Source organism: Medicago sativa, chromosome 3 (assembly GCF_051527215.1).
Source record: "Medicago sativa cultivar Bolivia chromosome 3, Bolivia_mono, whole genome shotgun sequence".
Lineage (NCBI taxonomy): Eukaryota > Viridiplantae > Streptophyta > Magnoliopsida > Fabales > Fabaceae > Medicago > Medicago sativa.
Window position 1 is genome coordinate 89,343,370 of NC_140751.1, and position 15,028 is coordinate 89,358,397.

Sequence of the window (15,028 nt, forward strand, 5' to 3'; positions counted from 1 at the left end):
CTACTCTCATTCTTTTTTCTTGCAATGCTTCTTCATTGTGCTTCTCTCTCCTCTCCGTGGTGGTGACTCTCTCTCCTCGTCGCCGTGTGCTTCTATCTCCTTGCCGTCGTAGTTCCCTTTGCTCGTCGTTCTAATCGCTTATCACATCATCTTCTTCAGATTCTAGCTTAGGTATGGAATTTTTTTTTGCTTGTAATTGATAGATCTCAATGCTTATTGAATTTAAACCGATAGAATTGATTGAATTCAGATTTTAAACTGGTGGAATTTGTTGATTTCAGGGTTTTTTGGATTTTAAATTGTTAGAAATGACTTATTTTATTGTTTTTCTGATTTTAAGTCATTAAAATTTAAAATCGATGGATTTCATTGTGTAAGCCGCTTGAATTTGTTGATTTCGGAGTTTTTTGGATTTTAAGTTGTTAGAGTTGACTTATTTCGTTTTTCTAATTTTGAATTTGTCATAAAAGAAAAATATCTTGTGGCGAGTGATGGATGAATAAGATTACAAGGATATCTTTTATTTTATTTTTTCATAAAAGAAATTTGTCATAAAAGAAGAATATCTTGTGGTGAGTGACGAATAAGAGTACAAGAACAATCGGTTAGGTGTCCAGTCACAAATTTGGATCTTTTGCGGCGGCCGCACAAATGCACACATTGGATTCAAAGTAGATGAAAATTAGACTGGTAATAATAATTTTAGTCACTGACTGTGTAACTAGTAGTCATAATAATCCATGTATCGAAATTCTAGAATAGTCCTTGATTTGTGCACTTTGTTAGCCAAAAGAGTCTCTGACATTAAAATATTTCGTTAATATTGTCATATTAGTCATTCAATATACTTATTTCTTATCGTATCAATCCATCTAAATACTTGATATCGGAGAGAATTTATATATATGTAACATAATATTTTAATTATAATTTATAAACAAACAAAACAATCGAAGTAAACTAATATTTGAAGGAATTTGACTATATGTAACATAATATTTTAATTATAATTTATAATAATATATTTAAATATGAAAAATTCAAGGGTGTGTGGTAAGAATAGGAGAATATTGTTATAACTGTCATCCAAAAAGCAACATTCAAATGTGCGTGCGAGTCCGTAGTTGTTACAGCAATTTTAAGTTATCTTTTTATTTGGGATGCATGGATTTTGATGAATGTCACAAATCTAATGAAGTTAGTGTTGTTGGAATATTTTATTATATTCAGGCATACATCAGAATAATATTTACATTAGTTATTTATCAATTAAAGTTTTAATTGAATAATGATCAAATTAAGTAAAAAGACAATTTAGATTTATATTTCGATAATTAATCATTTAATTAATTGATATGAGTTTAATATAAGTGGATGTAAGATGATCATTAATGGAAGGTGATGTCAATGACTGACGTACATAACACATTATTTCTTCTCCTCCATATGAAGAGTATATGAGACATTAGGAGTAACGACTGAGAAAAAACCAAGTCAACCGTCACTAACCTTTATTGTGTGTTTCAAATCACCACATCTCTATCTATGTTTTAAATGGTTGTCGTTGAGAGGCTATCATCAAAGGTTTATCAAGTGTTCCTAATACTTAACTCCTAACATCCTTGATAAATCAATTTGTAGTAGATGATATTTTATATGCATGCTCCTCTGTTTATTTTGCACTCAAATACAAATATGGTTTTAATCATCATAGAACATGTCTTGTATTGATGAATTATTAAATCAATTTCAACAATTGCAATTTTGACATTAGAATGTTAGTATTTTTTTCGAAAATCCTATTCATATTTTTAAAGGATTATTAAATTCATAGAAATCTTTTCCAAACGACCTAATTTTTCAATTTCTTTTAGAATGACAAACTAGAGTATGCTTGTGAGTAATTAATCATTGTATGGGCAATGCATAAAACATACAAGGTCCGAGGTTCGAATCCCGGCCACCACCAAAAAAATCACACGTCTAAATGATTATTGAATTCATCTCTAAAAAATACGTGTAGTTCACCGGTCAAAATTATTAAAATATTAATTTTTTATTTTGACGTTTAAAATGGTTAGGTGAGTTGGATTTAAGAGCTCACTAAGGTTAGATTAGATCTAAGACTTAAATAACCCTTATAATAATTAATCAACGAGATTGATTTTTGAGCATAAGTTAATTAAAGAAAATCACAATTACTTGTATGTTCTACTAATAATGCTTCAATAGTTGCATTTTAAATTCTCAATAGCAACAATCAAATTAGTTATCAACATGTTACACATAGATGCTCCTCCAATATGTTGAATAATGAAAAAAATTGGGCTAAATTAATGTTTGGAAAATGTTCGTGTATTAGTAACTACTTCTATTCGAAGAAACACACGCATTCCAATGCTTGTTAGAAAACGGCGTTTGATTTTTACCTCTTGAGAAAAATAAAAAGAAAAATATTTAACCAAAAAAAGCAATGTGGGTAAATAAATTGAAGAGTGTTGTGCTAAGATCAGATTACTTACTAATTGCAGACTTTGCAGTTGCAGCGCTTAGTGAGAAAGTTATTCACGATGGTTCCTCAACCGCGCCTCGTTGCCGCTGAAAAGGTACACACTATTTCTTTATTCATTTTCTGTAATTTTTATTTACCATAGTTCGGTGAAACATTTGTGTGATTTTGAATTAATTGATTCTGAACTAAAAAATAAGTTGAAGGTAAAGTGATTATGTTTGTATACATTCATTCATGTAAAAACTGAGTTGAACTATAAATTTCAGTTTAAAAATCAATTATAGAATCAAAACCCTAACTCTAACTTCAAGTTAGAATCAATTCTACGTCCAAAACATGTTAGAATCAATTCTATAGTCAAAACCAATTATAATCAGAGAGTAATCAAACGTATCGAAATCAATTATATACACTTTTTCTCTAAAATCAATTTTTGTTCTTCCAAAAGTGAAATCAAACAAGATTTTTCTTGGTATTTGAGACAAGCATCGTTTGTGTGTGTATACATGAAGACATGTTTGGTAAAAGAAGGACCAAATTGTGGGTAACGCAATAAAAAATCATAAAACAGTGTCCCAATTATCAATCACGTGCTAATTCTTAAATCTCAATCACCCAAATCAACTACTGTTACAACACTATCTCTTTGTTTTACTAAATACTGATAAAAATTTCAACTAAGCTAGGAATAATCCTTTCCCACAATTTATTACAGTTTTCTCCAACAATTACATCAATAGATATGGAATCTATAGTTTTATATATACTCTGGTTAAATTAAATATTGCATTAATTTCGTTGGTTCTCTTGAGAATTATAGGATAAAAACGGATTTTGGGGCAAGATTTTGTCCCCTTTATTAATTATCAGGTGTGTTTAGAATCTTTATATACACTTTTAAAATAAAGTTCTTTTATGATATGGCCTTTTTATAGGCTACTCTTCTTGGAAAGCATATCCAATTATTTAATTCATAACATTTTTAATTAATAAAAAACACTTTTTACTGTTAAAAAGCTTTAACAAATGGCACCATTGGAATTTGAATTCAATGCAATCACACAGTGGAAGAATCCGTGACCGTCTTGTCGAGATCGGGCGGTCCTAGAAAACATATTTAGATATTTTTTAAAACTAATATTATTGACTTTGAACTCTAGAACGTCTGATCTCAATTGAACGGTCACATTGACAAAGTGACTGGATGCAGTCTGTGATTGTACGAAATCCTGGTCCCTTCCATTGACACCGGTTCACCGTGAATCCATATCAGACATCATATCAACCATACAAAGCATAATTTGAAGTCGCGAGTATGTGCATGCCATGAAACTCAATGGAGAGTGTGCTACCAAAAAATTAGGGGCATTTCTTATAACTGTCACCCGAAAAGAAACATTAATGTGTCAGTTACAGCAATTTTCATTAATTTTTCATATTTTTGAGCAAGGTTGCATGGATTTGGAAGAAAGTTACAAATATTCTAATGTTAAAGTAATTTTGACTTTAGAATGTTTGTATTTTTTCCAAATATCCTTTTGATATTTTTGGAGTTGCAACTTCATAGAAATTTGTTGCAACTTGCAAGTGACACAGGCTTTCAGTTCTTTTCTGTCTGGCCTACTTGAGAATACCCCTATTTCTGAACATGTTCCAATAGGGGTTATGCTTGTGAGTTGTGAGTAATTAATCATATGTCTAACTGATTCTTGTGTTTACTTGGTGCATTGGAAGTGTGTGCGGTTCACTAGTAACTACTACAAACAACATATCCTCTAACAAGAAAATATTGACAGCACCCGTATATGTGTGTGGACGCACACGCTTTGCATTTCAAATGTTTTCTTTGAACTTATAGCGTATTTCATGGCTCAGTGTTACAATTGTTTCAATAATTATTTTAATGATCTTCACAGATAAATATCTGTCTAACATGTGGTAGTAAGGGAGATTCAAAGCGCCTCGTATATTGTATCCAGTGTAAATCTTGTGCTCAACATAGGTATGTTTAGATTTGTCATTTTCACTATTCAAATCATCAACAATATTGTGGTTTATGTTTGGAAAATGAGTTGCGATTCTCTTTAGCTGTAATTGAATATAGAAATCTTTATAACCTCTTCAGCCAAAAGTTGTCTCTCTACATTTTGTTAAGAAATATATCTATATATTAGTAAAATTTTGGTCCGATATTTAACTGCTTTATTATACTATTACTCCACTAAACCAGACAGTATTATAATCATTGTTTTACCCAAATGTTAAAATAAAAGATATTTTAAGGCGCACATTCTATTATAATTTATATTGTGTTATTTTGAAATTAAATGAGAGAAAAATATACTTTTAGAAAAAATTATGGATATAATCTGTTTTTATCATTTATGGTTCTCTGGCTTTTCAAGAAAACAAACAACTTGGTGTTTACTTGAAAAAGAGATGATAGACTTGAACTGTGTTTCTGATAAGGTAAAACAAGTAGTATAGTCTTCTTCTTCCTTTTTTTTTTTTGTAAAATTAGTTATATTTTTTGGAAGAAGAAAACTTAACTACCTACTATAAATACTCCTTAATTAGACGACTGATGGACTAATTGACTGTACACATACAATATATTTTCTAACATTACCTCAAGCTTGAGTGCGTGTACACACACCAATCTTGTTACTCGAGGACTTGTAGAAAATATCAGCCAGATTGTCACAATTGCAATAGCAACTTCTGCGTAGTTATATTTTTCTTTTGATGTTCTTTTTGAAATCGACCAGCAATATAAATTTGCTTGGCCCTTTGATAAATGACTAGATCAGATGCTATGTATATAGTATTATAGATGATCACATGTGAGTTTCATTGGTTAATGGCTATTATATAGATCTTTAATATTTGCAGTAGTTATCTCATTTGTATGAATTAAAATGCCGTGGCTCCAATTGGGTATGGGAATTACAGCTTGTGTACTATTATGGTTGAGGTAATTTTAGAATAATATGAAAATATAATGTAATCACTACTAATGAAGCTTATGTTATTGTTAAGCGTATCAACATATAGCCTCTATCATTTCTTTTGTGAAGGAACCAAGCATTTGCAAATTTAAATGATCAGGTAGCAAATATTTCACTAAATTCCTTAGAGGCTCTCAAAGCAACTATATATGTGACTAACTAGGTGCCTACAATGTACCACGCTCTTAGTATTTTAATATTAGTAAAGCTGTATGCTGATTTTAGAACTTGCTATTCTAAGATGTTTTGTGTAACATTTTTGTTGCTTGATATTTGTAAAATATGCCTAATAAGTAGCGTATACATTTGCAGTTATTGTTTAGATAAGATCCACCAGGATGATAATGGGACAGTAATCTGGAAATGCGAGGAGTGTGCTCCAAGTAACCCAAAACGCAAAACGGAACCGTTACGAAAAAGTGAACGCATAAGTTATGCAACTGATGCTAAGTATAAAAGGATGATAATGAAAAAGAAGAGTGGTGTAGTTAGAAAACAACCACTTGTCAGACCAAATGAAGGTGAAAGTTTTGGATGCCTTGCCAAAAAGGACACTGAGAAGATACTGCCAATCCTTGAGAATGAAAATGTTTTTTTTAAGCAGCCTGAATCACCTAAAGATCCTTCGAATATGTCACCTGACAAGCAGGCAAGGGAATGTGAGGTATATGCAGAGTCTGAAGTCGTAATGCCTCTGCTACTACAATATTCAGACTTTGACAAAAATAGCTGTGCTCAGCCACTCAGTGATCCGGTTTTGACGTGAGATCTTTAACTGTGTTGCTGTTGAGTTTTTCCTTTGAATATTTTTCTTCCTTAATTATTGATTTCAAGTTCTCAATAATATTGTTGATTTTCATTTAAGGAGTTATTTATGAAAATCAGTCATTTTCTTTATACTTGTCTCTCCTGTTTGTCAGATCAAATGAAGGTGAAAGTGTTGGATGCCTAGCCAAAAATGACACTGAGAATATATTGCCAATCCTTGAGAACGAAAATGTGTTTTTTAAGCAGCCTGAATCACCTAAAGATCCTTCGAATATGTCATCTGACATGCAGGCAATGGAATGTGAGATATATACAGAGTCTGAAGTCATAATGCCTCCGTTACTGCAGTATCCAGAGTTTGACAAAAATAGCCGTGCTCAGCCACTAAGTGATCCAATTTGGACGTGAGATCTTTAACCGTGTTTCTGTGGAGTTTTCCCTTTGAATATTTCTCTTAATTTTTTATGCTGTGTTCTCAATAATATTGTTTATTTGCATTTAAGGAGTTATTTATGAAAATCTGTCATTTTCTTTATACTCATTTCTCCCTCTCTTTTTCATTTATAGGGGGCAATTTAGAATGCACAATGAAACACATTTTCATCTTACTGCATATATATCAAGTAAAGCGTCCCCAAAAGTGAATTCGGCAGTAACAGTTCTCCCTGAACTGCTTGATTTAGAGATGTTATCAAAGCGTATCATTTGGCCTCAGAGTTTTGCTGACTATCCACCTAATAGTGATTGTATTGGGCTCTATTTTTTCCCCCAGTATGAAAGGTATGCTTCTTCAATGGATTATATTTTGCATACTAATTGGTAAGCTCATGTTCTAGATTTCCCTTGGTTTTTTTGGTAAATAGGGATGAGATGATCTTTGATCGTGTGATGGACAACATGATTGAACAAGATAAAGCTCTCAAAGCAGTCATTAACAACCTGGAACTCTTAATATTTTCCTCGCATTTATTACCTCCGGATGAAAGGCGTATGTCATTAGAAAACTTGTCCTTTTGCAGAAATTTTAGAATGATCTTGTAATTGGGTGTTTGATTCAGTGACTTATCTAATTTTTCAGGAATCTGCACAAAATATTACTTGTGGGGTGTTTTCAAATCAAAGTCAAGAAAATAGTGGTGAACTTCTAATCTGCTTTGTTAACTCTCAATATGTAATATCAAACATCTTCTCACCCATTGAACAAACCTTTGGCGGTGGAAACAAAGTAGTGACTTCCTTGCGAGTTATCAAAGTATGAATTTTAAAATCACACTAACGGTGGTGTGCTATGTTATAGCAGTATGGTATCCAATATCACAGGCTTAGTGTTACTTAATTCAATCTTTTCAATGGTTTTTGAAGAATTGAAACAGCTAACTGTGGAACTATAACGTTACACCCTTGAAGATAAAATGTTAAATGAACGAATATATAATTAAAAATAGAATTTCTGAAGAGGATTCTGGATTGTTTATTTAGTACCATGGTGCTTTTTTTCCTTCTTTTTTGCTTTGATAGCATATTTTGCCTCTCAAAACTTTTATATATCACTCATTTGCTTTTTCTTTATGATATATAGGAATGGATTCTCTCCATTTTTTTCTCTCATGTTTGCAATCTCGCGCTTAAACAATTTTTGCTCATATTTAATATCTCATTTGTATTCAACTGTTCACATTTCACTACTATCTCATGCCAACTGAGAGAATCTATTCTCGTATATAATTAGCTGTCTCTCTCATTGTCACATCAATAGTTATAAATTTGTATTTTTAAATGGTAAAATAATTTTAATTGTAATATGACATGATTGTAATATTTTAAAAACTTTAGACACTTGTAAATTATAGAACTTGGAAATTTCTTTGTCAATATTCAAGAATTGAGAACGATGGAAAATTGAATTTCAAATATGTGGGAAAAAAAATGCGGAAATAATGTGAATGATCCAGATCAGTAAAATATAAATAAAGAGTGGATAGTATTAAAATTGGAAGGAAAAAATGGAGAAAGATTGGTTAAAGGCTGAGGTGTGAAAATTGAGAAAACATAAGAAAAAATGGAAATGATTCATTTCCTCTAAATATTGACCTCACAAAAGGCTTGTTTTCTATGCCACGAAAATTGAAGTAGTGATTTAACGAAAACCAATAAAAACTTGTGAGGTTTTGTGTTGGAACTCCATTAGTATTTTTGGAGAGACGTAAATGTAATTTCTTTTGTAAATCTTGATTATGTGGGACTTTTTTAACTTGAAGGGAGACGTTTGAAATCATTATCCTCAAAATTCCCATCCAAAATTTCCAAGAAAAAAAACTACGAAATATTTCTTTTTACTTCAAAATTTCCATTTACTGTTTGAAATCTGAAGCCTCAACCTCGAATTTTATTATTTTTTATTGTAAATTATTTTTTTGGGTTTTTCTTAAAAAAAAAAAAATCAAAGCCTTTCAAGGCCAAAATATGGCTTTGTTTCACTTTTCTTTAACCTTGATTAAAATTTAGAACAACCACTTTTGCCAGCAATGAAAGTTTTTGTATGAAAAATAAAAATTGATATATTTGTAGGAACAACAAATATATTTAATAGAGTAAATTACGCTCCCCTCCCCTCAAAGATGTTTGAATTACACTCCCCTCCCCTCTTATATTAAAATATACACTCCCCTCCCTTGAAAAATAAAATTTACACTCCCCTCCCCTATAAGATGCTTGAATTACAACCCCCTCCCTTAATAATTAAATATGTACTACACTTTAATCTATTTTAACATAAATAAATATTTGTATAATATATATATTTTTTTTTTGAAAACTTGGTATCCGATCCAATAATCGACTAATCCGAGGGGACCAATCCCACCGCCCACTTGCGGGGGCCCCGTTTAAAGCCAGAGCAAGCTCTGTATGGACTTAGCCTACCGAAATTGGCACCAGAGGGAATCGAACCTGAGACCTCTGGAGGAGCAAACTCCAAGATCCCAAGCCAACCACTAGGCCAACCCCAAATGGGTTTGTATAATATATATTAATTTTGAATCACCATTTAAAAAATATAAATTCGTTTCTTTATAATCTAAATGTCAATAACAATTAAATTTAAATATTTTGTTATTAATTTTATAATTTAGAGTATAAAATTCACTTTTAAATAACCATACTTAATCGACTTTAGTAATTTTTCACATATTTTAATTTTATTTTGGGTTGTTTCATATTTTATAATAGGGTTTAAAATTATATGTTAATGAAATTGTGAATAAACAATAGAGAAAGATATGTATTCAAAATTTAATTATATTAAAATGAACCCGCAATGCTAATTTTCTTTAAGTGTGTTAGATTATTTATTTTTGTTAGATTATTAGAAATAAAAAAAAATTGAGGGACTAAAACGTAGATTTTAACATAAAAGGGGATTGAAATGTAATTCAAGCTTCTCTCAAGGGAGGGGAGTGAAATATTTTCTAATATGTTTTGAATAAGAGGGGAGGAAAATGTATATTTTAACATAAGAGGGGAGGGGAGTGTAATTCAAGCATCTTTGAGGGGAGGGGAGTGTAATTTACTCTATTTAATATTATATTTCAATAGGAGTAATTTTCTTAGAGCATATTTTAATACTTAATGATGATTACATTGCATTAGTACGAAATAATTCACATCGTACAGACATTAGGGCTAAGCATATTGGGCCGGGTCAACATATGTGAACCCATTAAGCTACAGAAGTGAACTACGGCTATTGCTGCTATATATTACGATTTAGATCCCTGAACCAAAACCCTAGCTGCCAAATTGTTATCACAGAGTGCCGCATCCAAGTTTCGGAGATTCGCTCCCGTCGCCGGCAGTAAACAGCATTCAATCATGGCTACCGAACAACTTTCATCCCGTCAGCTCTCTCAAAAAGAAGCTGACATCCAGATGATGTTGGCTGCTGATGTCCACCTCGGCACTAAGAACTGCGACTTCCAAATGGAACGTTATTGCTTCAAACGCCGCAACGATGGTAACGTTCAAATCTCTACTATTTTTATTTTTATTTTTATATTTCATGAATATTAATAGCCTCTAGTATTGTGTTTCTTAATCTTATATATATTGAATTTGACATTTGATTGTTAAGAATCGAGATTAAGTGGATCTGATGTCATTTACTTTCGTTAACAATCTAGTTTATAGGATAATTAATTACAATTTTGGTTTCGATCAATGTTCACTTTCATTTTGTGCTGGCTCTGTTTGGAATTCTGCAAAACGGTTTTTAGGCTCTGTTTGGTAGCGGTTTACTAGCTGATTGAATTTGAATTTGTAGTGTTTAGTAAAATTGAGATAAAAGTGATTATCTATAAGCTTTAACCTATAAAAAAGTGTAGCATTGGTTAACTATCAAAAATTGTTATATGCTCATTAAAATAGCTATAAGCTCATGAGAAAATGACAGTTACTAGACAAGCTTTATTCAGTCATACAAGCTTATAAGCTATAAGCCATTAGCTGATCCATAGTGTTGCGTTTTGTTTGTTTTACGGATAAGTTTGTCTTAAAATCAATTTTGCCCAATTAAGTTACACCTTGTGTTTGGGTTCCTTGATTATATCATCATTACAATCTTCTTTGCTTATACAAAATTATTCTGTTGCAAATGTTCAGTAGACTAAATATGGATTTTTGATAGTTTGTTTTTTGTTTTAATTTAGGTATTTATATCATTAATCTTGGAAAAACTTGGGAGAAACTTCAACTAGCTGCCAGGGTCATCGTTGCAATCGAGAACCCCCAGGACATTATTGTTCAATCTGCAAGGCCTTATGGACAGAGAGCCGTTCTTAAGTTTGCTCAGTACACTGGAGCTAATGCTATTGCAGGTAGACACACTCCTGGAACCTTTACCAATCAAATGCAAGTTTCCTTCAGTGAGCCTCGTCTTCTCATCCTCACTGATCCTAGAACTGACCATCAGGTGAAACCATTATCCTTAACATGTTTGCTTGTTAATATCAATTATGGCTATATTTTTTGTTGTTTTAGGCTTATATATTTCCTTTATTGGTTGATATTTGTGCATTTCGCTTTTATAAGGTTTTGATTTTTGCTTTGTCTTGTTTGTTTGCAGCCCATCAAGGAAGCTGCTCTTGGAAATATTCCAACTATTGCTTTCTGTGACACTGATTCTCCTATGAGATATGTTGACATTGGAATTCCCGCTAACAACAAGGGAAAGCATAGCATTGGTTGTCTCTTTTGGCTTTTGGCTAGGATGGTTTTGCAGATGCGTGGTACTATTCGCCCAGGTCTTAAATGGGATGTGATGGTAAACTATTTTTGATTTTATGTATCGTAATGGTATTTGCAGTCTTCTGTTAATATCAGAAAGCTTAACTGTGTCCCTTCTTTACACAGCACTGTGTCCATTGTCTAATGTTTTTCTTAATGCAGGTTGATCTATTCTTTTATAGAGAACCCGAAGAGGCCAAGGAGCAAGAGGAGGATGAAGTTCCTGCTCTAGATTATGCCATTGCTGACTTCAATGCTGGTGGTCCATCTGATGGTCAGTGGCCTACTGCAATTGAGCAGCCATGGACTGATGCAGCACCACAGCCTATTCCAGCAGCTCCTGGTGTCAACTGGGCTGCCCCAGAAGCTGGTAAAGAACATTTTTTTTTTTTTTTATCTTTTTGAATTCCTAACCTAAACTCAAGATTTTTTGGCATTTATCTTCAACTTTAATTTGGGTTGTCCCTTTGATCTTCAATTTGTTTTAGTGCCGTTATTGTCATCTTTTAAAATGATTTTTTACTTTCCCAAGACATCATTACTACACTCATTAATTCTCTATTTAAGATTTGTTGCGATCAAAATTGATGCAGCATATGATGTTGAGTTAATTTTTTCAGCACCATGTATTCATTTTTTTTATTAATTTAGTGTATTCTTTCAGTTGCAGGGGACTGGGGTGAAGCTGTACCACCACCGCAACAAATTCCCACTCCTGGAATTGAATCTGTGACAGCAACTGGCTGGGATTAAAAATAGTTTTTGATCTTATGATGTTCCCTCACAGTTAATTTTACTTCCCTTCCCCGAAAGTAAAATTTGGGTCAGTTTTTTGGTAGCTTAGTAACATTTTCTTCTAGTATGTTATGGGTGGCAGAAACATTATTTACTTCCTGAGATTTTAAGTAAAATTGTACTATTATTCTTGCAGTTATAATCTTTAATGTGCTGTTTGCATCAACTTATTCCAGTTAACCATGGTTTAATTTCAGAATAAATTTTTAGTGTAGGAATATGGTTTTTTACATGTATACGGTGCTTTGATTTCTAGTATAGGAATATGCCATTTTTTTTACATCAACTTTGGTATTCTTGCACGCATGTTCCATAATAATTAGCATTCCTCTTTTTTTACATTAACTGCTTGCCCAATTTTGTCTGAAATGAACGCCGCAAATCAAATCTGCAAAGTTGCAATAGTTCAGTTTTGTATTTACAGCAATCACTGTTTTTTCGTTGTTCAGTTGATTATTAAATTATCTCTTCTATGATTCAAACGGAGAATACTTCGGTGCCATTAATGGCACCGTGACATTGCATCCTGTCCACACAAACAAAGCATCCTGCACATGTGTCAGAAAATGGATGGTATGGATGGGGTTGGGCAGCTATGGCACGGTGACATTAAGTCACTGAAGTGCTGCCCGATTCAAACCTTGGTTATCACCATTCCTTGAATAAACAGTAAACATATATTGAATTAGGGAATGACAAATGGTCCTGATGTAAGTCCATAGTATAGTAAGCTAGAAACACTATACACTAGCTATCACTCCAAATTCACCATACTCCAGCTAGAAACTAAAAGGTATTATCCCCCCGCTTTCAGCAATTGTGAAACTTGTACCGGTAGAAAATGAAATTGTACAAGTGTTCAAAGCATATTTAGCTGAAGCCAGCCGACCAACTTTATTGAGAAACTTGTTCTTACAAAAGTTGAGGCTGCATTTTCTCTATTATAAACTGGAATTCAGGAATCTTTGCGCTACAAATCCCTGTAGTTTGGGTGCAGTGATTGACCTTCGTGGGAAGGACAACCGAGGAGAACAAGCAGCCCTTAAAACTTGTTAACATTCACGCATTCTTTCATAGTCACAAACACAAATGAATAGTGTTTGGTCACACACATAAAAAAGCTATTCATTCAAATACTAAATCATTTTATTATCAATTTCTTTTTCATTTTTTTTTTTTTAATGTGTGTGTCTAAAGTCTAAACACTATGCATTTGTATTTGTGACTATAAAAGAATTTCTCACAAGGAAATCAGGTTAAAGATAACGGTGAAACCTGGTGATCAGTTCTAGGGTCAGTGAGGATGAGAAGACGAGGCTCACTGAAGAAAACTTGCGTTTGATTATTAAAGGTTCCAGAAGCGCAGCTAAATTGATCAAAGAGAGCTATAGCAGCTCGTTAGGATCTTATACATCGGCAGCAAAAAAACCAATGGGAAAGTTCCTGGCTATCAACTATAATTTGTGCATTTCACGAATTAAAGTAGTGATTGATAAGTGTACTATTAATAGGAATGCATGAAATAAAAAACATTAATAATATATTTTTCTAAAAATATTATCTCCTTACATAAATAGTCAAGGGCGTAAGATTCAAACCAATAACTCGATAAACTTGAAGATCCAATCCTAATTGTTTAAATTGGTTTAGTTTTTTCTTTGTTTGAATCCAAATTGAGCCACACCTGTTAAACTCAACCTCTATATTAGTTTGAGGGTGGCATTTAGTTTGCACCATCAACTAGATGGGTCCAACTTGGACCATTTAATTTGAATCATTAATCAAATAAGACACACAGATCTTATCATAGTTCATACACACATGATTACTCTCACACTCTTCTATTTCTCTCTCCACCGAAACACCATTTTCAGTTCCACCATGAAAATCAATTCCACGTCCATGGCTCATGTCTCTCTTTGCTGCAATTGAAATGCAAAATCATAATGATATAATTATTATTTTCTTAACTTGAATTGTGGTTCATTGTTGATCAATTTTAAGAATATTCACATATCAGAAAACCAGTTTTATATGTTTTATATGTGATTTCCATAATTTCATTCACCTCGTACTGTTGATATTTCACGACCAAGTTGTTTCCAATGTTTTAGGTTTTGAAAATCCGCATGAAACTGAGTATTAATAAAAGTATTGGAGAATCCTTCTATGAATGAAATCTTGTCCATGTTGCACTTGTCTCTCACACCACAAAGCTAAATAAGAAGAAGGAACAAAAAGAAATCGATTGCAATTTTTGAACCATTTTTGAGGAAAGAAAAAAACCACCATTGTTGAAGAAGCTCAAAGGAGAGAGAAGAATTAATGGAAAAGCGAGGAGTTCTTTTTGGTTCGGGAGAGAGAGTTGCAGTGAGAAAGAGATGGAGTTAATGAGTTTGATTTGGTGTGGATGGACCATAGCAAGATTTGGTAGTACAATCTAATCTAACCATGAAAAAAATGGTCCAAGTTGGACTCATCTAATTGGTGGTGCGCACTAAATGCCACTTAGTTGGAGAGGTTTCACATCATTCAAAATGAGCCACTTGAAATTCAAAGCAACAATTTTATTTTACCATTATATTTTATTTCACACTATATTTACTTGTATTGTGTTTTTTTTTTTTTTTTTTTACTAATTTACTTGTATTGTGTTAAAAAGTAT

At 32.5% G+C, this 15,028-nt stretch overlaps 2 protein-coding genes across 4 annotated transcripts; both read left to right on the forward strand.

Moving 5' to 3' along the window:
- The first annotated feature begins 8 nt into the window (after window positions 1-8).
- LOC146941663 (PHD finger-containing protein 1-like) lies at window positions 9-7,988 on the forward strand. Of its 3 annotated transcripts, none has more exons than XM_085755458.1 (8): window positions 9-171; window positions 2,541-2,606; window positions 4,429-4,514; window positions 5,833-6,282; window positions 6,441-6,692; window positions 6,856-7,068; window positions 7,152-7,276; window positions 7,367-7,624. In XM_085755458.1, exons 2-8 carry the CDS (start codon window positions 2,571-2,573, stop codon window positions 7,420-7,422), a joined length of 1,218 nt encoding a protein of 405 aa, XP_085611584.1. In that variant the 5' UTR covers window positions 9-171; window positions 2,541-2,570; the 3' UTR covers window positions 7,423-7,624. The 3 variants fall into 3 exon arrangements, with proteins under 3 accessions (XP_085611584.1, XP_085611583.1, XP_085611586.1); XM_085755457.1 differs by having other exon boundaries at window positions 105-171; window positions 2,532-2,606; XM_085755460.1 differs by lacking the exon at window positions 9-171 and adding an exon at window positions 7,868-7,988 and having other exon boundaries at window positions 2,466-2,606; window positions 7,367-7,424.
- Window positions 7,989-10,068: 2,080 nt separating this feature from the next.
- LOC146941664 (small ribosomal subunit protein uS2-like) lies at window positions 10,069-12,529 on the forward strand. Its single transcript, XM_085755482.1, has 5 exons — window positions 10,069-10,300; window positions 10,992-11,254; window positions 11,408-11,605; window positions 11,731-11,938; window positions 12,233-12,529. The coding sequence occupies exons 1-5, from the start codon at window positions 10,159-10,161 to the stop codon at window positions 12,319-12,321; spliced, it is 900 nt and encodes a 299-aa protein (XP_085611608.1). The 5' UTR covers window positions 10,069-10,158; the 3' UTR covers window positions 12,322-12,529.
- Window positions 12,530-15,028: the final 2,499 nt, after the last annotated feature.

Bases quoted from the DNA above. Each gene is read 5' to 3' on its own strand.
- LOC146941663 (XM_085755458.1), top strand. From the start codon at position 2,571: ATGGTTCCTCAACCGCGCCTCGTTGCCGCTGAAAAG. The intron at 2,607-4,428 runs GTACACACTATT...TGATCTTCACAG, and splicing joins GCCTCGTTGCCGCTGAAAAG to ATAAATATCTGTCTAACATG. The intron at 6,283-6,440 runs GTGAGATCTTTA...CCTGTTTGTCAG, and splicing joins CTCAGTGATCCGGTTTTGAC to ATCAAATGAAGGTGAAAGTG.
- LOC146941664 (XM_085755482.1), top strand. From the start codon at position 10,159: ATGGCTACCGAACAACTTTCATCCCGTCAGCTCTCTCAAAAAGAAGCT. The intron at 10,301-10,991 runs GTAACGTTCAAA...GTTTTAATTTAG, and splicing joins CTTCAAACGCCGCAACGATG to GTATTTATATCATTAATCTT. The intron at 11,606-11,730 runs GTAAACTATTTT...TTCTTAATGCAG, and splicing joins GTCTTAAATGGGATGTGATG to GTTGATCTATTCTTTTATAG.